At 37.6% G+C, this 23,671-nt stretch overlaps 3 protein-coding genes across 4 annotated transcripts; all 3 read left to right on the top strand.

Annotated features, from left to right (window-relative positions):
• Window positions 1-1,090: 1,090 nt before the first annotated feature.
• Window positions 1,091-2,493, top strand: LOC114544595 (trans-aconitate 2-methyltransferase-like). Its single transcript, XM_028563182.1, has 2 exons — window positions 1,091-1,132; window positions 1,328-2,493. The coding sequence occupies exon 2, from the start codon at window positions 1,350-1,352 to the stop codon at window positions 2,103-2,105; it is 756 nt and encodes a 251-aa protein (XP_028418983.1). The 5' UTR covers window positions 1,091-1,132; window positions 1,328-1,349; the 3' UTR covers window positions 2,106-2,493.
• A 300-nt stretch (window positions 2,494-2,793) lies between these two features.
• Window positions 2,794-9,754, top strand: LOC114544596 (transmembrane prolyl 4-hydroxylase-like). 2 transcript variants are annotated; one of them, XM_028563183.1, is made up of 11 exons: window positions 2,795-3,028; window positions 3,839-3,920; window positions 4,531-4,718; window positions 5,280-5,341; window positions 6,378-6,412; window positions 6,655-6,820; window positions 7,054-7,111; window positions 7,651-7,769; window positions 8,149-8,239; window positions 8,522-8,795; window positions 9,145-9,754. In XM_028563183.1, the coding sequence occupies exons 1-11, from the start codon at window positions 2,861-2,863 to the stop codon at window positions 9,312-9,314; spliced, it is 1,413 nt and encodes a 470-aa protein (XP_028418984.1). In that variant the 5' UTR covers window positions 2,795-2,860; the 3' UTR covers window positions 9,315-9,754. The 2 variants fall into 2 exon arrangements, with proteins under 2 accessions (XP_028418985.1, XP_028418984.1); XM_028563184.1 differs by lacking the exon at window positions 3,839-3,920 and having other exon boundaries at window positions 2,794-3,028.
• A 3,184-nt stretch (window positions 9,755-12,938) lies between these two features.
• Window positions 12,939-22,523, top strand: LOC114544597 (transmembrane prolyl 4-hydroxylase-like; the record flags this gene model as incomplete). Its single annotated transcript, XM_028563185.1, has 8 exons — window positions 12,939-13,097; window positions 13,955-14,036; window positions 14,424-14,602; window positions 14,779-14,840; window positions 21,168-21,202; window positions 21,397-21,571; window positions 21,977-22,034; window positions 22,408-22,523. Coding segments are annotated over exons 1-8 (743 nt in total), but the record flags the coding sequence as incomplete, so codon positions are not given.
• Window positions 22,524-23,671: the final 1,148 nt, after the last annotated feature.

The following is a 23,671-nucleotide window of genomic DNA, read 5'->3' on the forward strand; positions in this document are numbered from 1 at the left end:
TATACCAGTAGCGTAGCCAGCCTGTCGATTTGTCCCGCTATGCGATTTGTCCTGCTGACCATGCCATTAACAAGGACCTAATATTTTAAAATTTAGATCCTGAAATTAAATACCTGTTCCCTATCTGGGACGCCGTTGTGGTTTCCTTTCAAGTTTATATTAGCTGAATTATATAGCTTTTATAACTATTTTGAAGCTCGAGTTACCAATTTTACTTATTTGTTTCCAATAGACCTTTTCAGTAATTACATCACACCATTTTAACATAACAACGTACGTTTTAAATTTAGAACCACCTTAAATGAAATAGATTTCCAGTTTTACTCTCACGAGCCACGTGCGAAGATGCAAAACATCATTCTTCAACACATGTATGAAAAAGATTTTTATTATTTTGACCAATAAATGTGGAAATAAGCCATAACACGAGAACGAGGCTGATGAGCCAACACCGCGAGCCTCATTCCCGCGTTATGGCTTACTTCCATACTTATTAGTCAAAATGGAAACTTCTTTTTCATGCACGGGTTATAGAAGGATGTTTTGTATCTTTGCTGACTTTGCACGTGGCTCGTGAGAGTAAAACTTGAAATCCATCTCATTTAAGGTATTTGTTGTGACGTAATTACCAAAAAGGTCTATTTTAATCTTATATTCTTGCTCTGCCTGACGATATTCTCAGTCCACCCATGCATGTTTGAGACGATCTGCTACGGATGAAGCCCTAGTGTGTCCTACATTTGTTCAAAAATCCCCTCCTTCGAATCTTCTCGTAAGATAAAGAGAAGAAATGGAATTTCAAGTGTGGCAATATGCCAGCATTATTGCGGACAACGAAATTAAAAGAACCATGCTTGAGATCATGCAACTTGATGTTTCACTATTGAATTGATTACCGTCAATTTTAGCTCACTTTTCCGCACCGAGTTGCGAAGTACGTTAGGAAATTGGAAACTACGTCTCGAATTACGGAAGTACGTTGCCAACTTCCGTATCTATTTCCAAATTCCAATTGTAAATTTTAATTGTTCATAGGCATAGCAATTAGGTGAAGAGCGTAAAGTATTCAGGATTTGAGTCAATTTGAATTAAAAATATGGAACGTAATCACTTCGTAACACAAGGAAAAGCCGTAAGTAACAAGTAATTGCTAAGAGAAACGTACTTCGTTGCGATGTAAATTCAAATTCACAATTGGAAGTAGATACGGAAGTTGGCAACGCACTTCCGTAATTCGAAATGTGGTTTTCAATTTCCTAACGTATTTCGCAACTCGGTGCGGAAAAGTAATCTGAAATTGACGGTAAAACATGGCTTCATCTTTAAGGAAAGAGCGTAATTACGAATACATGGCGATAAAATATTCGCAACTCAACCAGCAGCAATTCGCTATAGGGAAGCAGTTGATCCTTGTGCTGGGTGTGAAGAATGGGGACAAGGTTGTCGATATTGGATGTGGAACAGGTGAAATAACAGCATATATTGCAAGCATCGTGGGCAAAGACGGTCTGGTTGTTGGCGTTGATCCCGACGGATGTCGAATCGATGTTGCACGGCAGAAACACAGTCCTGATTATAAGAACATTACCTTTGTACATGGCGATAGCTCGTGTGATTTTCCTCATCGCAACGAGCCATTTTATGATGTCTCTTATTGCAGCTCGGTCTTTCATTGGTTGGACGAACAGGAGAAGATCATATTCCTGCAGACTGCGTTCAACTGTCTCAAGCCTGGAGGTAGAATAGCCATTAGTAGCTTAGAGGAAATTCCCGAGCTTTTCCTGCGTGTGCCAGAGTTGCTGCCCGACGTTGAAGTTGAGAGCAATCGTCCACCGTTTAAAATTGTGAAGAAGAACGAAACAGAGGCGATAGTACAACAAGCAGGCTTTGAGGTACAACACAGCGATTATGCACAATGCGAGCACACATTTCCAAGTGTGGAATATTATTTAACTTGGTTTGGTGCGTCTGGGTACGTGGACGAAAAGAAATTTCTACCACACAAGAAGCAGGAATTTTCTCAGAAGTTTGCAAATGATGACGGGAAAGTTCATTTGAAACTAAAAATGTTTCAAATCATTGCAAAAAAACTAGAAACAATTTAATAACACTTAATAGTATACCAATATTGGGAAGAATGTATGTTAGATCTGTACAGTAAGTAAAATAGTTGTTATTGCCAACACTATATTGGAACTGATACGATAGACCTAACAAGATAATAGTGAAATGCTCCCTTGTTAGCGAGGTATATCGTGAATCGAATTGAATTGAATTGAATGTAAACGGATAGATTGGATTGAAGGTGAAATAAACGAAAATACGAAAGATAAAGTCCCAACCTCGTACCCAGGGTCTTTCCTCCTTGAGTTAGGGCCAGTTTATAAGGCTGCTTTCCACTGTCGCGTTTTTCATACGACACGTAGCTAGTTGGGGGGTGTATTTCATATATTTTAATTGGGGGTGTATATTCATTTTTATATACCGTATGAACAATAGCGTACAAAAGAAATCAGTCGGGCATAGGACGAATATATGAATATACATCCCCCCCTCCCCCAATTAAGCTTCTAGATGTAGATACGACCCTGCGTATATCATTCTTTTTTAGGCACTCAGAAAGAGCAAATGACTTTTAAACAAAGGAATAAGTTACGGTTCGTTACAATTCGGTTGAAGTGGAAAACAGGCCTTATTCAACACATTCTGCCCACAGACATCGCTGGGCGTCATTTCAAGGTTGATTTGCATTCGCGTTGTTTATAATATTAAGCAGCCTGTGTGCAGGCTACATTCTAATATAAATAATATAATATTGTAATTTGTGACATAAAATTGTACGACAGATAATTCGGTTAATATGGTTAGATGGATTCTTGGGTTGCGCGTTCTGCTGTGTTTCAGTTCGACCAATTTAATCAGTAATGTTGATACAAGCGTGGTAGACGAGGAATGTCCCACAATGGCTGCGGCGTGTGTGGGAAATTACTATACCGAACTGCCGCTTGCTAGACGATATCCAGTCGAGGTGCTTCCTTATTTGTGTTAAATATATACTGTCATTAATTTGCTTAGAAAAATTCCACTCGTTTGAAAGATCGATTAAATCATTTAAATGTAAACACGCAACAAATTATTTGTTTAGGGCTTCCGTGCATTTACTGACTTCCTCCAATTCATATTTGGGAAACATCTGTTTAATTTTAAAAAGCCTGTATATATTAGTCCCAATAAAATGCTATGACAACTCATCGCAAAGAATTTAGACAGGAAGTGTTAAATTTTATACTTCAAATTTTATAGGGTCAGCAGTCTGTTTGTTCCACAGAAAAATAGTGTCTAAAAGCAAAATTTAGATGAAGGAAATTAATTATTGTACAATGTCTTGGGTTTCACAATTGTAAACCATCCATATTTATAATATATATCAGTATTATATGGATGAAGAATATAACCTTTAACCATGGCAAGCAACAGCCAGCCTCGAATTTTTTTAAAGAAAGCTAGCTTGCTGCCAAAACAACCCTAATTGTTATCTTGCACCTTCTTGCCCAAACTAATTATGCCCATACAGTCATACCAACCAGTACTTTACCTTGTTTATATCAGCAAAATACAACCAAGCATCTCACAAATAGGCAATAAATCAATATAGTGATTACTTAACTTCAGGTTATATATGTTGAGCCTTTTTTGACTAAAAGTGCTTAACCCAGATATTTCCACCTTGCCTAGAATTTTTTTAATTTCTGGCTCAGGAGCCTTATATCCCTTCAATGTGCTTTAAACATGTTCAGTATGGATGCCCCTTAATATAATTCCACAATATTCATATTAGGTTGGACACATCACTAAGTTGTCACTGGAAAATGAACAAATTAGAGAGATGAAGACTCTAAGCATAAAACCACCAATATTTGGTAATACATTTAATTAAATTGATCATTATTATCAGCTCATAGATCATGGCAAACAAGAATGAACATAGAATTTCAATAATAATTGAAAACCATGTGTAAAATTGGTTTTAAAGACAATTATGGGCCCACAGTAATTGCTACTTAATATCATCTTGGCTTAATTTGTTGTAATAATATTCTTGTATGTTTGCATGCTGACATCAATAAGTAAATTAGCTTGTAGGTAACACCACATAAGTATTTAATACTGCAAAGCTTTAGTTTGTTAACCCGGGCCTTTATATATTGCACTATTCTATTGCACTGATGAAGGCCCGGGTTAACAGACTGAAAGCTTTGCAGTATTAAACTACTTATGTGGTACGTGTACCTACCAGCTAATTTACTTAAATTGTTGTGTTACTGATAAATGCATGCAGATGTCATGTTGTAGAGTAATGGCAAAGTTAATAAATAAATTAAATTATTTGGTGTGTAAATTTTCCAAGGTGTTCAAACTTCAACTTGAAAAACTCTGATTGCTAAATCTGGTGTGACATCAGAGCTACTCAAGATCGTTCAGGCAAACAAAGTAAACATCTATGACAAATAATTTGTTTTGACTATTTAGAAATTCGCAATTATATGAGTCCGGAAGAATGTGATGATATTATAAGGCTGGCAAAAGAACAAGGTCTACAAACATCTGAGACAATGGATGAGGATATGTTTGAAGATGAGCAGAATTTTCAAGAAGCTGATGGTGACGTTTTTGAATATTATGATTACAACAAAGATAACTTCTTGGATGTTGATGAGGTATTATTTTTCATGATTAGGAATTCAAATTGTAAAATTGTTGCGGCAGCGTTTCCATCCGCGCAAGCCAGGCTATTCTACCTACCAGGGCGCTTATATATATTGTTTATACATACATTATCGACGGATAAACAAGACCTGTTAAAATGTCAAATTTTGGCATTTTTCATCAAAAACACGCTCGCCTCAGGCTACTTCCGCATCTCACGTCGATCAGCGCGCGGTCTTTTGTTGCACCGCCCCTATATATAAGCGCCCTGCTACCTACGGCCCACGCTTGGGCAAAAACGTGTGCTGTGGAGCGTGTGTAGAAAAGTCTGGCTTGAGAAGTTTCAGCGTCTCCTGCTCCAAATGCTCATTCAGATATGTGAATATCACGACAGTTTGTTAAATTATTAAAGTATTTTCTTTTTACACCAGATATTTTTTGCCCTAGTTTGTGTAACAAAAAAATTGTTAAAAATTTTCACCCCCAAGCCAAGGCCAAGGACTACACACGAGAACATGGAACTGGAATGAAAGCACTTTCCTTCGTACATAAAATCATTTGCGTTTTTTTAGGTTACGAACCTTTTAGATACAGAATTGGATTTTTCTCCAGACATGGAAGACGTCGTTGACATGTAAGCAAATCATCTTATAAAATAACATGTATATAACGCGTGTTCTGATTAGTCGAAGCCCGTGTTTGGATCAGGTCATCCAAACACGAAAATTCGTCGTTTTAAAGAGTTTCAATAAAGAGTTTTAAAAATTCAGGCCTGGTCGACTGGTCGTTGTTATTTATAAAACAATTACTTTATGGTTTCCGTGTTTGTATTGCCTGATCCAAACACACGGGAATGTTGCGAGAGTTAAGAAAAGCGCGCGAAATGTTTTGCGAGGTTTTCTTAACATCTATACTACTTCACTACCGGTAACAGGGACTGATTTTTTGACCATAGTTATTAGCCAATGAAAATCGTTAACTACGATATTTAACTACCCGAAATGTAACTATGGGCTTTTCACAACCAGTCCCAGGTATAAAAACCGCTGAACTAGTAGGAGGTGAAGCTGTCGTTAGCAAATCGTTAGCTACGAAGCTTAGCTGTAAGGAAGTGGTGGGCTGAATTGTAACGGGGGCATCGATAAGTTACAACCTTTGGTTGGAATAAAATGCATCGATCCACCCTCAATCCACCATTACCAATTTAAAAATGATACTGAATATCGTTTACGTATATGGCTACGAAGCCCGAAAGGTGATTATTTAAAGTTCTGTAATTTGTAAAGTAATTTGTCGAACGACCTCAGATTATAACGCGATGATCATTTTTTTCCAAAAATTTTAAAATGGTGGCGTGTTGTGTTTTTTGTCAAAGTGAGAGTTAACTGTCGAGATATTTAATTAATTTAATTAATACTATATCGACAGTTTTACGGCGAACGCGTTTGTAAAAATTGCATTTTCGACAACACATTGTTTTTTTTTTCAAAAATCAGCTTTGTAGTTAATTAAACTAAAATAATTATTCCCCTTATGCAGGCTTGGTGATTATCTTTGAATAAAAAACCTCGACTTTGACTAAATAATATATTTGACAATTTATTTAAAATAAGTTCAACGCGCTTTAGCGAGAATTGCCTTTTTAAATCCGTTCACATTTTTATCTGCAGGCTTGAGAGACTCGATTTGGACAAAAATGGTGATTGTAAGTATTGAGACGATATATCCCAATTGACGGGTACGCGGGTATGCCTTTCACCTACTAGTATCGCTTTTACCTAAACATGGTCATCAACCTCGTTTCTATAGAGTATTTACCTTTTTACGCCATGTTTTAGTCTGCATTTTTTCCTTGCTATAAGCGAAATTCTGTGATCTGTCTCAATAGAATTAGTTCAAGTACCATAACTTAATATAACATTTGTGTATACGCTTTGCTCTCGACAGTGAAGCTTAGTGAGGACGAATTCGAGAAGAAAGATGTTGGACGAATCATTAGGTTTGTTTCCCTTACAAAGCGAAAGAAGCCTTACACAAAGAGCAGACACAGTGAACAAACCTGGTTGGACACAGACAGGAACAGCGAGAAAACGTTGCAGTCATTACGTAAGAGGTGCAAGAACATTTATATTCATGCAGTCCAAAGTATAACCATATATATAGGGGCCTTGGTTTTACAAAATTTATAATTGAAACGGTTGGTAAGTCAAAATTGAGGAACTACTGGAACACTAAAATATTATGCACTTTAGTTTCGACTGTACTAAACTTACTTTCTCTTCGCTGTTTATGACATCGACTATAGTCTTGCATAAACCATAATTCCGTTCATGTTACGGTTTACAGACTTTGGAAACTGACTAAACTTCCCTTGATGCTCCTAAACGCCAGTGAAAGCCTTCAGGTATATATGCAGGAAATATGTTCAATTAATTGTAACGCATGTATTATCTACGTTTTTATATAACATAGTTTGATGTTAGCTTAATATCTAACCCGCCTGGATTTTATAGAGGGATGAAAAAGGGCGCAAAGGTGGTTACAGCTAGTGCATGGGGTTCTCAATATATGTCTGTCAGTCCATACATGATCAGAATATCTGTTTTATTATTTAGACTATATCATTTAGAAAATCGAACGTTTTCTGTAAAGTTTTAAACGGGTTTCTATATTATTAGCGTTTTCTGTTCTGTTTGAAATACACAGGTCAAATACACAAATGCGACTAATACACATGCGAGGTCTTATAGGACAAATGCAAGTAATGCAATATGCATGTAGAACTACCGTTAAATGGAACGGCTATGAATGAACTGAAAGTGGTAAACTATTTCGTATATCATTCGAACACGACTGTATACTGATATATCCTCAACCGCATGATATAACCAGGCAAAGCTTTTGATTGTAGATGAAGTGTCTTAAAATTTACTCGCATTTAAGGTGGTAAGTTATGGTCCAAGAGGACACTATAATTGCCACGTGGACAGCGATGACATTGACCCCAAAACGCGATGTTGTCATTTGGATGACTACGGTTCGCCTGATTGCCGTATTTGTAGGTATGATATCGTTTGTTCACGTGATAGAAATTTTTGAAGTAAATCAAAGCTATTTTAAGGCTACCTTCACATTGGACCAGACGATTTTCGAACCGTTCTCAAATTCGTCTGGTTCAGATGTTCACACAGAAAAAAGGAATGAAAATGTGACTTGTTCTACGTGTTTACACATGCAAGGAAACTGACTAATCCGAGCACGGTTTCAAATCCGTCCGAGTCCGTGTCAACGTAGCCTTAACCCGTTGCAGATTTCTTACACACTATTATGGGACTAAATCGTTGGGCTGACTGCGCGACTGACAACACCTATAATAGGAGATGTTCGCTTCCTTCCATCAAGTTGCTTGAAGTCCAATGAGAAAGTATTCGCGTTCTCTAGATATCTTACAGTTCTGTACTTCTTGAATGACGTCGAAGAAGGAGGCGAAACTGCGTTTCCAATCGCCGACAATGAAACGTACGATGAAGATGTAAGTCTTGTATGTGATGGATTAGAGTCAATCGGTTAATTGCTTTTTCACTTGTCAGTTCTATCGTAAGAGAAAAGTCTGTTTTCCACTTAAACCATATACGAAACGTGACTGGTATACATATATATATATAAATATTTCCTAGACATTTCACCACGATACGTTTAAAGTGGAAAACAGGCCTAAAATCCTCATGAATATCCTTTCATGCAACCCCCCATTATTGTTGCATATTTTTCCTGAGGAGGATGTTACCACCTTGAGGGTATTGACCATTCACAGGTGTGGCAAAAAGACGTGAAGAGAATGTGCAATGTTGGTCGTAATTGTCACAAGTCGAATCTTCGAGTTAAGCCCGAGAAAGGTAAAGCAATCCTGTGGTACAGTCATGGGATCGATGACGCCACAGGGTGGTTGGGTGACTCTGATCCTTACAGCGTCCATGGTGGCTGTGATGTGAAGAAAGGTAGAAAGTGGATTGCAAACAATTGGATATCTGTCAGCGAAAGCCGCATCGACGACGTCCAATTTTGGCTTCGAAAGATGCAAAACGCAGGTTTGAAACTATGTGTCGAAACTTCGACCTAATTTTGACTGAAGCCGGCTTTCCACTTGGCGGAATTTCTCGATCGAACGAAATTTTTCGCTCGATTCTCTTTTCAATTGTCAGAATTCGACCGTAGCGGATTACCTTCACCGGTCACAATTGAAAGGAAAATCGAGCGAAAATTTTCGTTCGATCGAAAAATTCCGCCTAGTGGAAAACCCGTTTTCCTACTGATTATTTCTCGTTCTCCCAAACTCCCACGTGTGTTTCTATAACTGTATAGAAACGCGGAAAATGTTTTCTGTTTCTTAAATGGGCAGCAATATTTTTTTTAACAATTTATATATCTATTGAATAGAAAATGCAGAAACAAAATCGAATGATGGTAAAAACAGTGTGTTTGATGAAGTTTTCCAGGACGTTGAATCAGTTAATACAAAAAAAGAAGAAGAAATAAATGGAATTTTCGACAGTTTAGAACATTCAGATGTGGAAAGTACAATCGAGACACCCAGACAGGAACTATAAATTTGTTTTGGAGTTGAATAATTCGCTATTTAGGTTGATTTAGTAGAATGGACCGAGTTTGGGAGTATTTTCACAAAGACTCGCTTTAGGCCTACGCGCTAGTAAATAATTATTGTGATGCGTAATTCATGTACAGCCAATAGCATTTTGAAAACCTTTTCCATTTTGAAAACGCCAAAGCTCGATCCCGTTTGTCACAATTTAGTCAAAACGCAAATCCATGGTGTACTAAGGGTGCATTTCCACTTGCAGAGAAATAGTTTCCTAGCGAAATATTTGCATACTTTCTTTTGAATTTTAACGAAGAGATAAAAATCAGTTCAGCTTGACTGTTCTCAGTGAAAGAAGTTATTCAAATATTTCGCTAACGAATTATTTCTCTGCGAGTGGAAATCCAGCCTAAATATCAGGAAAATTGGCACATGTAGATATAATTTATTTTCTTTATATTTTATAATTTATATAATTATACAATAAGTTTAATATTACCTAAAATATAATTTAAGAAATGATGCCTGAACGCTATTTAAACTTCAAGGTTCATAGATATCAGCTTTTTGAATTTAATCCTGGTCAAACTGACAAAGAATGCAAGAGTATTTGTTATAACTCAAATTACGGGCGTTTAATAAACTTAGCACTACAGGGTGAGTCGAAAAAACTGATGCCTTTCACCCGTTCCCCATTTTCTAAATCACATATAGGAACCTCACATATATGAGTCGGATGATCATCATATTCAAGCTGGGCACGAACTTTAAAATGGCGTAATTCTCTTGTGTCCAACAGAACGTAGTTAATTATGCGAAAGCGTTTAAAGAAATTTACTAATTCAACGTGACGCTGTGCTATAAATTGTTTATATTTATTTACAGAGAGTGCAATCAAACAATGTTCACAATTCATAGCGCTATGTCGTTCAATATGACTGCCGTTTCTTTCGATGATATTCTGCCGCGGCTCCTGGATATTCTGCATGGGTGTCTGGAGAAAATTTTATCCTTGAGGTAGCCCCACATAGAAAAGAATCACAGGGCGTACGGTCTGGCGAGTGAGGTGCATGGCCACCCAACATTATGGTCTAAAAGCACCCATAACAATGTATAATTGCATGTTAGAGTTTGAATGCCTAAGCACTCTGTTGGGATGCATATCACAATAAACGCTCGTTCCGCAGTCAGCTGTACCAACATCTTTCGAAGCAATAGCAAGGCTAAGGCCTAGTTATTATTATAGTATTTTGGTCGCGTCGAATGCAATTCAAACAATAGATAATGAGATAATAATGAGGCTGAAAGAGGTTTACCATCTCATTACCCTTTCATTACCCTCTCATTACTCTTCACCCGTGCATGCGAAGCGGCTTTTGAAAGTCTGCCCATGCGACCGTTACCGGCCTGAAAAACAAAGGGCGCTTCGCCCAAAACGAAGGAAAATTGCCTTTAGCAAACGACACGATTCTCTATGGGTGGCCCGATTTATACTAATGATAATGAGGTTTATCATCTCATTGTCTATTGTTTGAATTGCATTCGATGCGACGTGTAACCTTTAAGGCATTCAATTTAAAACTACAAGGTGAATTTCCAAACCGCTCATGTTTGTACAGACCATTGCAAGTTCGAACTTCGAAGTAGAAGAGCCGATGTTGATGAATAGCCAGTAAATGTGTCTTTGACGTTTGTTAATTGATAAAGGTCGTTTATATTAATGGTAAAAATCGTCGCCACCAATTAAACAACATCCTACGTACGTATATGGCTAGAAGGTTAACAGCCTATGCACATATTTAGTAAGTTGATTGTCGAAATTGGGATAAAATGCTGAAAATAAGAGACGAAGTAATAGTTTCGAAGATATCCTTGTTGCCGTGATGCATGTTGGCCAAAGTGGAGGAAGAAAGGTTGTTACTCTGTTGTGCACAGATTTGTTCAAAATCATCTTGAGAATTTCAGTAATTTATACGTGTGTCAAAATTTTGGTCATGCATATTCAGATATGCGATGTGTATCACAACCTTAACATACAAGGTTCAAATAGCTTGTGGAAAGCCATCTACATGCAGCGTTAGTGTATACTAATTAGTCTGAAACTTAGGTGTAGGTTATCCTATATCTATATAAATGGTTTATCTATAGTATTTATATAGCCTTTTCACTGTGGAGAAAAATTTATAGTGAGTGTTATATATTATTATAATTGCTCTAGAATTTCATGACTTCAATTCTTGGTAGATATTTCATCATGACAACATCGTGCATATGCATATGAACAGTGTTCATATGCAAATACAATAGAAAATTGTCATGGCCGTACAGTAGTGAGTGGGGAGGGGTTAGTACAAAATAGGCAGTTAAAAGCTAAATATATGGCAGTATTCGGAAAACTAAACTTGTAGCATGGGGAATTTGCGAAATTTTTTAATATCAATGAAACGCTTCGCCAAAGAAAATTAGCATTCTTTTCCTCTAAGTTCAGTAACCAAGGCGACTATTATTGCCATTATAATGCCACTGTAATTAAAGAAGCCAGATTGATATAGAAATATTGCTACCTTAACTCAAGCATTTCAAAGCTATACGAGATGTCCAAAATATTATATTATGTGTAGAGCTTAATACTATAAATGTGTCAGCTTTTTCTCTGTTTTTTCTTCTGTTCGTTGAGAGGTTCTTTTGTAAATTTAAACATTCTCAAAGAGTTATTGAAACGGAACAAGATGGAAGGAAATACTTTACTATTATTAAGAAGTTAAAACTTTATTGTCATTGATTCAATTCAATATAGAAATGGAATTGAATAGCTAGCTATTCTTGCACTAAACTCTTTTATCTTTACTGTATTTTATTGTATTCGATAGTAATAATTCTTACTTCTCGCCCGATTATAATTATCAATAATTTAGTAAAATTATTTTATTTGAAGATACGTTCCAATATAAGGGAGCAGCGTCGATAAACTAACTCTCTGACGAAAGCCCTCGGGTGGAAACGTCGAGACGTGTTTTTGTCTATTTTAGGCAGTTGTTATACCACATTTGATGCCAAGTTATTTTCTTTGAAACATGTCTACGCAATGAAAAATATATTATCTCAATCAGTCTTTTCTTTGCGGTGCTACAAATTCAGTGAATTACCTCCAGAACCTAGATATTAGCTAGCCAATAATTTGGGTATATAATTCATTATATTACGCATCATTCTATATGATCGTTATAATTATTTCCACCACCATTTTTTTCGCACGATTATAATTATGATTCTTATACATGCATGGTTAAATGTAACTATATATATAATACGTTTTCAATTTACGTGAGTCAAACATTGCAATCATAATGCATTTTTTAATCAAGCACTACAGATTTGCAGATGCATTTATAACATGCTGCATGTATATTCATACACTGCTTTGCATGTATTATTTTTGACGCCGGATAAAGAGCGCCTTTATTTAAATTATCCTGTGCAATATCGGTGAAAAAAGATCGAAACACTCATTATCAGGAACGGCTCAGCAAGGTATAATAGCTTCACAATGTGCGTGTCTTCTAATGGTTCTAAATGGCAAGTTTTCTATGTATTTCCTGGCATTGTATGCCTTTTTATTTTTTTGAACCGAAACGCGAATGGCTGTACACAATATTCGGATGGTAGTGATGGGAGTGAAAGCCAATCGTGCCAACGCGATGTCGACACACGGTTTAATAGAAATTTGAACTTGCAAAGACAAACGAGAGATGTTGTCATGATGAAATATCTACCAAGAATAGACCCCGTAAAGGTTAGATTGGTGGTTCCTTTGAAAAATCTAATTTCCTTGTTTCTATAACATTATTATGCATGGGTATGGTCTATCATCAACGAATGTCATGTACTTTCGCAATATATCTTGTGTACTTACTCCTTGTGTATATATAGCTATTTTAGTAGGAAGATCAGTTTTAACCTCGAACCGTTTAATAGGTGTTTTCAGGCGCCATGTAGAAGCAATCGAGAAGCAGGGCTTGCTTTGCCAACACCTGTCAATAAGGGCCTGCTTTTATGAATAAAGACAGGTCTTGGGAAGATCCTGACCTATATCAGTATTTTTGCTATTATGAATAAAGCAGGCCCTTAATGACAGGAATTAATATAGATGTTGATCTAAAATTATTAAACATTTTTGCTCTCCAGACGGGGGACCATAGCAACCACACATATTTCACAAAAGATTTTTTTAGTAATACAAAGTCCTTGCTGGGTAGGTTTAGGGGTGTATAGAAGCTCGCTTCTGAATGTTTGCTTTTTAAGAAGTTTACTTTTTACTACTTGTTGTTATATCACATTTGTTGCGAAGTTGTTTCAAGACGCTATATTGCGCTGTTCTCTGGTTTTTTAGTAATTGATTTGATTTCTCGATATTACGTTTCAAATTTTTCACCTAATCACGTACCGAATCCTTTCAATAACATTTAAGTTGGTGCATTTACATTTACATGGACCGTGGGACGAGGGGTGTTGAAAATTATTGAAATAAAATTAGCGTTAAAGAGTCATTTATAGTTATAAGAGTTCTATTTAGGACTGATATTAACCCTCCCACTCTCTGATACGCTCCGCGTGCCCTGACATAACTTGAATATTCATACACTTTTGTAGGTTGGCTATAAGAGGAATGTTCAAATTTTTCCTGGTGAAACACATCAAATGCAAACATTGTCTCTAAACCCTCCAATATTTGGTAAGAATGTGTTTGGATAACGCACTCCCTTTAGTAATAGACAGATTGTTACAGGTTACAGACTGCTTTGTGGTAAAAATACAAATTCTTCGAATTCAAATGGTGCTTTTCGAGCAGGTTTTGTCCCAAAACACTATTCTAACTGAATTTCCACTCCTCAAAACTCTCCCCAGAATTTCTGTCACCTGTGTTGTTTCCGCTTTAATCACTGACTAATTAATATTCCTTTTTTGAGGTTCTTGTTTAAAACCTCTAGATAAAAACGCGCTTATACTTAACCTGCCTATTATTAACATGCCGATAAACGACGTGAAACGTACATTCGTAAATCTGGTCGAAGTGAAAGGTCAAGATCATCATTGATGGTCGCTTCATTTTTTTTTCCAGAAGTGGAAAATTTCCTAACGAACGAAGAGTGTGATTTAATTATTAGCACCGCGAAAACCAGTGGTTTATCGGAGAGTACTACAGTCAGAGCAAATAGGAATCGATTATCAATAGAGAAAATAATGGAATTTTTTGGCAAAGTTGATATAAATTTTGACAGAATTTTAAATACGTACGAGGTAGGCCTACATGGAAGCATGTTCTGTGGCACAGTGTTGCCTGTTGTCATCCGAATGCTGAAAGGAATTTATCCTAATAATTAAACTACCCTTGCTTACTTGGACCACGCAAGCACACTAAGGTTGAATTGCCTTTTTTATACACATATGTACTGATGTATATGTTTTGCTTATAGATTGGAGAGTTTTTCATAAAGTTGTCCGGATTGGTGCTCGGGGACGACGACATAGCACAAATGTAAGTAATTTACAAGACTGAAATTGTCCGGTACGGTTGTCCCCGGTTGATGAAACAACAATGTTATACTAGGCCGGTTGTTCCAAAAGCGGTGGATAAGTTCAAAATGGAAAACAAAATTATCTTCTTTTTGAACAACTGAACTGTTTAATCGTCAATGGAATTGCATATCAAATGTATACGATGCAGGTTCAGCCATACACAAGATCTATGAGCGAGAGTATTTTTAAGCTTTGGCTTATCCGCCGTTTAAGCTATACGTACTTAGTAAACGCTTTTCGAACAACCGGCCCCAGGACTTGATCTGATTATTGATAAACTTTCCGTGCATTTTTCAAACTATTCAATTGAAATTGTTTCTCGCAATGACATAAAATTACAATTTTGTCCAAACGTTATTAGGGCAGGGGCACACTGACACTGCACGTTCTCTCAGTTTTCTTACTCTAACGGCAACCTCCGCTATTTCCTTTTGGCGATCCGCCTCCCCAGTCCCCACCCCCTTTTAATGTTGGTTCCTAATGTTTTACCATCGTTTTTAAAGCAAGATAATAATTTACCAGAAATGCATTTGGGGGAAGTTTGCTTGGGATAAATTTTAAACTTATAGCTACACGTGGCCATGGAAATTCAAATCTCAAGCCTGACCGCGATATAACTGTCGAAAGATCACCTCTTTTTATTACTATTATTGATTATTATTAACATTCATTAAACTGATCCTAGCCCCCACAGCTACAAGAGTTTATTTCCACAGGGGGCGTCCATATTAAAATATTACAAAAGTTATATGAGAAAAAGAAATAAGAACACCTATACATTATAGTATATGTATAGTCTATATACAATATATACAATGCGACTAAGGCCACAGAAATTTACGATGAAGTGACCCAGTGGAGGCATGAATGAAGAATTCCAGCTCTATTATTAACAAAAAGAAAATTTATACAGCTTGCTTAGCTTCAGACGGGAGAGTATTTCACAGGCAAGCAGCTCTGCACCATACTTGAAACTTTTTCCAAGAAAATTTTTTTGGTTTTGGAAGAGCCAAGTTAAATCAGTGTGAGAGTGTGCGGTTGAAATTAGTAGGTTTTCTCTACTAGTGAATGGAATTTTCAAGGCCGCAGAGCGGCAGTATTATATTTACTTTACATAGAAATGTTGCCTTAGATCGGAAGTGTCTGGTTTCCAGATTTTACCAACTAAGGGATCCGGCGGAGAACGTAGACAGATCTGATCTCATAACTGGCGCCTGCTATACTTCTAAGGGCGCGGTTTTGCAATTTCTGTAGATCATCGCTAGGCGTTTTATTAAAAACTCCCCAAAAGGGAGCTCGAGAGCATTCAGTAATCAAAGTAGGTCTGTATTAGCATTTTACACGATCCAATGCAAACATTTCCCAATTATAGGATATATCTATGCAGCGGTTGCATTACCATTGTGTTTGTACATACATAGTCATCTACGCTTTTATACATTTGAAGTTTCGAGATTGTTTTTGCCGATTGTGAGGCCTGTGGTCATGTGTGGAAAAGCGACAGGACCCACAAATTTTCGGTGTCATGTCTCTCGTGTTTCAAGCGCAATGAAATTTCTGGTAAGAAGAGAGCAGCGAATGAACAATCGTACGCGTGCAATGCAAGATCACTACACGTGGCGCGTTTTTTTATTGGCCACAGCTGTTGACACCGCTGACCGCCCACGCAGGTTCCCTTCCTGGAATCAATATGCAAACAAAAACTGTAGAAGTGAAAAAAAAGCTACACTTCATTTGGTTGCCACGGTGAATCGCTGCGTGACGGTCGCCAGCTAGAGCATCTGGAAGCACAACCTCGCAAGCCAGGCTCTTTTACCTACGCTCCACGGCCCACGCTGCGGCAAAGACCCTGGTCAAGGCTGGTCACGTGATTCTTTTGTTGCGCTTCTCCCGTGTGGGGATGGGTGGGACGCAAGTAGCGCATAGATCACATAGTTAAAACAGCGTGTTTCTAAGGACTGAATATTGAGCGCTGTTGTACTGCCAAGGGAAATAACCTGTGTCGTTATTGTTATTTGACCTCTAAATTCGCTCATCAACGCCCAAATTTAGAAGATAGCACAGGCCTTCGAGTGTCTATATTGAATATCAACTGAACTTGTGACGATACTAAAACCGATTCTATCGACGATGATACAGTCTACACATAGCACTTGAATCTAAATTCGGTTTATTGCTCTTTTTAGTTTTTTTGCTGCGCCACACTAGCTGTATTTATTTAGTTTATTGCGTGAACCGCTATTTTTAGTTGCGTTAGTACAAAGTCATCTGGATTGTGACAAGTGCTAAAAATAGCAGAAATGGTATATCGACTTTGCCACTCCTCCCATGGATATGAACTAAGCGCTAATTAAAAACCTCCCATATTTTGGGAGGTCACATGACCAGCCTTGACCAGGGTCTTTGCCGCAGCGTGGGCCGTGGAGCGTAGGTAAAAGAGCCTGGCTTGCGAGGTTGCTGGAAGCAATAAAACTGGAGAATAAAACTGCAGGTATGAACAGTTGTACAAAAATTTACGATGGGTTATTCTGATGATAATTTTGATCAAATTTGATCGAACTAGCTTGCCACTTTTGGCAAATGGCAGCTTCATATTATCCTGTAACAATATTGTGATCGGTCTGCGGTGCCAAAACTCGAGCTCGCACATTGCGAATACATTACTGATGACCACGATATTTAGCGTTTAGATTCGGTCAACCGGGAATGTGAAATGTGATACAAGCAAACTATAGGATTATTCCGGCGCTGGGTATATATCCACAGGAAATAATAAACATTAGTAATCGATATTTTGTTGCACCAAATTGAAAGCACTCAACCGCGAAGATTCAAGCTAGTGGATCTAAATACTAGAATAAACGTATCTTCCTTGTAAGTATGTGTAGTGATGTCATGAACGACCATTTCGCGCCATCAATGGATAATCAATTATTCTAATTCGAAACTTCGAACGCGTCTTGCTGTGGACTCAGTTTACACACGACATGTTGTAGTGCACTCACTGTACTGCAGCAGTTGAGAGATTAATATCGTGATAATAGTTGCGACACAAATTCCTAGATTATCTTTCTCTATTCAAAACGTAAGACAGTTGACTCCACTCGCTCCGAATTGGCCAATTCCTAAAAACCTGGTTAAAATCCTTCACTGAAAGAGAGAAGTCGAAATGTAGTTTGAAGGATTGGATTCATTCTAATTAAAAGGGTGATATTTTAGTTTTGAATGTTGTAAGAGTTGAGGTTTGAAAATGTGAGCACGAGATATCAGTGTTTTCATTAAGTATTTCAAAAATAGGCGTCTGCGTTTAAAAATAACAAAGATAGGAAAATGGAATAAATCAGAATCCAAAAGTAACTCTGCTTTGCAAAACTAATCATACACTTTACGGGTAATGGACTGACGGACGAACGGACGGCCGAACGGACGGCCGAACGGACAGGCGAACGGACGAACGGACAGGCGAACGGACGGACGGTATAGTGCCAGTTTTGCCAGATCGAAACAGTGGATTCTATTATTGGGGGAAGGAGCGGGGCCCATATTCGAAGAAAATTTCGTTCGGTCGAAAAATTCAGCCTGGTGGAAAACCGCCTTATGAGGGTACTTCAAAATGACCAAATACAAGAAGTTGAGATAACACGACTGGTTTATATTAGCCGTGAAAGTTTTCAACAGCGAGACCGTTATTATACCTGTCAGGTTAGCTATCAGTTATCATTGCATCCAAATAAATGCGTATTTATACATTTTTACATGCAGAGTTTTTATTCTAGCGCACAGGAGAAATATGAATTCAGAACCAGACGAGGCACCAAAAAGCAATGTCGAGCTAAAGGCTTCTTCAACAGAGATACAGCCAGAAGGTAGAGTCTAATAAAGTTACCGTTCATCGAACAAATTTTTGCGCCGACCGAGTCTCCTTGAAGTCGAAACAATAGCTCTCGATCTAAATAAGTCAGTCAACAGGGTATTTAAAAATTGCTGTTACGGGCTGTATACGATGTGTGAGTGTAGTTTTGCATGGAAAGGCACCTTGACAGAGAGATTTTTTCTATTTTTTAGACCCTCCTATATTTAACGCGGCAAAAATCTCCTTTCGACGATTCAACTACCGTCTTTACTTCGCCCTGCTGCTAACAGATGTTATGCCAACTATTTACACAACGGTTCGCATTCATTACCTCGGGGAGTTGCCAAACTCATGGGGAGTTAACATTGCCTCACAGTTACAATGGGTGAACGTTATCTTAGAAGTCGTTGAGGAGGCGCTGATCAAACCACTGTACTTTTGCATCGGACTCACGATCGGAAATGCCCGTGAAACCGAAAACAAGGTCAAAGGCGGATTGCTCGTAACCTTCCTCGTCTACCTCGTATGCGCGTCGTCAATTGCCGCCGCAGCTTCGCCACTCGCCGACTGGTTGGCACAGGATGAGAAACTCATCAGCAAGACGGTCGACTATGTCCGCCTCGAACTTATCGGGTTGGTTATGTCGAACTTAGTCAAGTTTTTCATGGTGGTTTTCGTGCTGTTGGATGCCCAGCGTCACATATACGCTGTTCTTGCTATCCAGATGTCCCTATCTATCGTCCTGGATTCATTCTTCCTCAGCGAGTCCATCGACGTCTCGCTGAAGTTGGGCGTCAATGGCATCGCGTACACCAACATCGCCACGGCCACCGTGACGTTTGTCTACGCAACGTGCGTCTTTTGCAGGATGTACGGATTCTGTCTGACCAGACCAACTGGGACGTGGGACTCTTCTCTGGCCTCGACTCGCTGACGCGAAATGCTGCCTATCTTCTCATGATAATACGTATGATGAATGTTGTGAAAAAGCAAGGAATATATTGGCTGGCCAATTCCTTTGTCTGGTCCTGGCTTCTCTTGCCGTTCCAGTCTCTTTCCAAAGTGCTCATCCAAGATACGTCCAACGTAAATCATGTCATGGACCACCGCCTGAAGACCTTGGCCTACTACGTCATTGTACTGGGCATAGCCCTGGTATGGGTTGTCACAATTCCTGGATGGAAAGGCTTCTTCGGCGTTGTCCTTAATATCAAAGAAACGGGCGAGGTTTTTCGGCTTGCAACAATTCTGGCGCCATTTTACATGCTGTATATGATAAATACCCTAATGGATAGCGTGTTCTATGGGAAGGGGAAGACTCAGATGTTGGCAATACAATCGATCATAACAAACATTGTGGTTTATGGCATTGCCTTTGTCTTATTTGAAACCGATGTATTTGAGCCGTCTCTGACCAAGATTGCCATTCTCTTCGGCGCGGGTATCACACTGGATTCTTTTCTCACTTTTTTTCTCTACTATATATTCATTCGCAAAGTCCATTTCGAACTCTAAAAACCTCATTGGTAGTACTTGTTCATCACTGAAGCCGGTATGAAAGATCAGATTAGTGAACCTAAGCGGTCAAACAGTCAAACCGGATTTATATTATACTAATCATCCCCTTTCTTCTACCTTGTCCTTGATTTGTATGATTTGTACTTTTGCATATATTTAAGTTAAGTCATAAAATAGATTTTTGACAATTTTAGAGTTACTGCATGTGTATTTATTTGTAGATATTCATAAATCACATCCTTGTAATTTGACAATTCGTTTAACTGATAAACTGGTTAAATGAAATTTCATTACTCCTACTTTACTTCTTACATTCTGTTTTGTTAATCACTGTGATCTAATTATTTTATTAGTTGATGCATTATAGATACCTTTATATAGTTATGTCCATTTTTATTTATCCTGAAAATATGTACCTATATATGCATGGCCAAATGGTAATAATTGAGATTTACGTTTATTCACGTTATGTATACAAATATTAAAAAAATCGTTTTAAACATGTTAAGTATGTTGGGTGTGCTTGCATGTGCCACAACTAAAAGTACAAAATTTTAGAACTTTTGAAACGTATTAATTTTAACAAACCAACAATCAAACCAGAGATAGAGTGGGTATAGACTACTTATAGAATCATCACGCATACCATATTTTAGGACTATTAAAAATAAAATTATGTCTAGGATTACAAAGCAAAATCTATAGTCCATGCCGGCATAACCTTGGGTAAGATTTTACCAGTCACTGCGAACGGAAATTAACCGATCAACTCGTACTCGCTATCCTTATAGATTACCAACCGCGGTCATTAATTATATGATTTTAAATTCCAAAAATTCCCCAAATTTTTGGAATTGCATCCCATTTTTACATAGTACTTGAAAAAAATTACTAAAATCCTATATTTACTTTCAGGCTGAACTCTCTTAAACTGGACGTCAATCATGATGGTAATGTTTCCCAGTGTTTTAATATTTTCAATATGCCTTAATTGTTCATTATGTGAATTTAAATCTTCGCTTCACTGTAACAGTTTTTAAACTGTCAGCAGGTGAAGAACTTTAGTTTTTTTATTCAGTTAATTGCTTAGTCGTCATGCATGCACTAGCTATATATAGAAGACATATTTTTTGTTTTTATATAGGTAAGCTTTCTGACGAGGAAATGTTTACAGGATTAGCAGGAAAGAGCTACGATAAGTTCTACACATATTTGGAAAATTTGCAAAGAACGAATCCTGAACGAAAGGTCCGATATAGTGACACGGTGTTTATAGAACCTTCCACTTCGTTAGAGCTCTTTGAAAATATCAGACACAGGTTAGTCGAACAAGTGATGCAACCTAAGTAAGTTAAATGAACATTCAATCCCCATGCAGCAATCCTAACCTAGTGCCGTGCATTTTTACCAAGCAGAACTCCTGAATACAACATTCTCTATAAGCAGCCCTTAGCTTGTCTCTCTTCAGACATAAGACGTTGATAACCGTATAGCCTATAGGAAAATCTATACCTGCTTTCCAAATTGCATAAATAGCAAATTTAATTCAGTGATAAAATTTTCGATGCTTTGAAAAAATTGAAAAGAACATTTTTCGAGCTCCCTGCTGCAAAGGGCTTGCAAAAGCGAAATGCGAGTGTTTAGGCCAGGCGTCAGCTGAAATAAAAATGATTACATGCACTATGTGAATGTGGTGACTGAAATAGTTTATTCAAACTTGCTAGGATTGTAAATCTGACAGACTTGCCATATGGAATGATTAAAGCTGGGGAGCATTTGCAGGTATATCGCATTACTGTACTGCATGTATATATTTCATGAATATTGGCTACTTTTGAAAATTCAATCATTTTCGCAACTGAGGAGAGTGGTTGGAAGGTGTGGCGATTAAAGGTGTGAGACGAAAAGACGATGTTTTCCCGTGATATAGCTATATAGTTGATGTTGCGGAGCTCCTGCACTTTCAATTTTTTTCATTCGAGGTCAATATACATATTTTGCATTGTCAATATAACTATATGCCTCTTCTGTCCTCGACATAAATTTGGCCCCACTTGAGCAGTCAGTTGACCGCAGTTTTTTGAACGCTTGCCGCACGGAAAACTGTAGCCTGAAATTTACTCTACTAAAAACGTAAGAATATTTTATGTTTAAGGTGGTCAGATATCGACCAAGTGGGCATTATCATTCCCATCTTGATTCGGAAAATAGCCGCGACAGCAAAGAATGTTGCCAATACAGAGATTGGAAATCAGGCTGTAAATTGTGCAGGTATATAAATGAGATGTGATGTGATATGAATTAAAACCTGTGCCAAAATATATATGATTGGGCTATAAAATATGAGCAGAGAAAAATTTTTACATCATCACACGGTATTACATGCTTCTCATTTATCTTACTTTTTCTTCGCGTGACTTGCATACATGCACCAATTAAAGCTTAGTGAGACCATGTTGAAACCACTGAGATTTTTCTTTACCAACCGTTTGCCGTGCTAAACATGCTTGGCCAGCTGAGATACTTCAAAATCGATTCTGCTTAATAGTCACATTATTTTTCTATTCTGCATGGTGAAACTGACTTCTGTGAAAAGCAGGCTGTATATAGCGTCGCCAAACGTATGCATGGAAACGTAGGGCTAATACCCAAAACGTATATAACCTACACTGAGGTAAAAATCTTTCTGGCGTGAATATCAAAATCAAATTCACTTCTGAACACATAAACATGCATCTATATTGCATTAGCACATCACGATATGTATATTTTATTGTAGTATATTCGACCATAAGGTCGAATATACCGGAATGCGTATATATTTGACCTTCAATACATTTTGAGACTATTCTACTTCACCAACCATTTGCTGACTCGCTGTGCGAAAATATCAAAAATCGATTCTACATGCATATTTAATAATCACACTTCTATTCTGCTAAACTGCATGTTTGTAAAAAGCTGGCAGTAGCGTCGCCAAACCTGCATGGAAATGTAAAACCCAAAACGTGTTATAGGCGAAGGAAATATAGGCTTGTAACCACCTCGCCTTCGGCGACTATATACTGATTGTTATAAGTAGTATATATTAAGTTATACCGCATTCCGGTATATTCCACATTCACTACTTTTTTCTTCTTCACCAACCATTTGCTGACTTGCTGCGCTATTAAAAATCGATTCTGGTTAATGATCACATTTCTATTTTGGTAACACCGACCTAATCTTTGTAAAAAGCAGGTTATATATATATATATATATATATATATATATATATATATATATATATATATATATATATATATATATATATATAAGCTAAAACCCAAAACGTGATGCCTATAACGTGCAGCAAACGATGGTATCAAATTCACGTCCAAACTTATAAACACCAATGCGCGTTAGTATATATTCTTACT

This window comes from Dendronephthya gigantea, unplaced genomic scaffold, assembly GCF_004324835.1.
Source record: "Dendronephthya gigantea isolate DGI-Jeju-01 unplaced genomic scaffold, DenGig_1.0 000863F, whole genome shotgun sequence".
Lineage (NCBI taxonomy): Eukaryota > Metazoa > Cnidaria > Anthozoa > Malacalcyonacea > Nephtheidae > Dendronephthya > Dendronephthya gigantea.

Bases quoted from the DNA above. Each gene is read 5' to 3' on its own strand.
- LOC114544595 (XM_028563182.1), top strand. From the start codon at position 1,350: ATGGCGATAAAATATTCGCAACTCAACCAGCAGCAATTCGCTATAGGG.
- LOC114544596 (XM_028563183.1), top strand. From the start codon at position 2,861: ATGGTTAGATGGATTCTTGGGTTGCGCGTTCTGCTGTGTTTCAGTTCG. The intron at 3,029-3,838 runs GTGCTTCCTTAT...TATTCATATTAG, and splicing joins CTAGACGATATCCAGTCGAG to GTTGGACACATCACTAAGTT. The intron at 6,821-7,053 runs GTGCAAGAACAT...TACGGTTTACAG, and splicing joins TTGCAGTCATTACGTAAGAG to ACTTTGGAAACTGACTAAAC.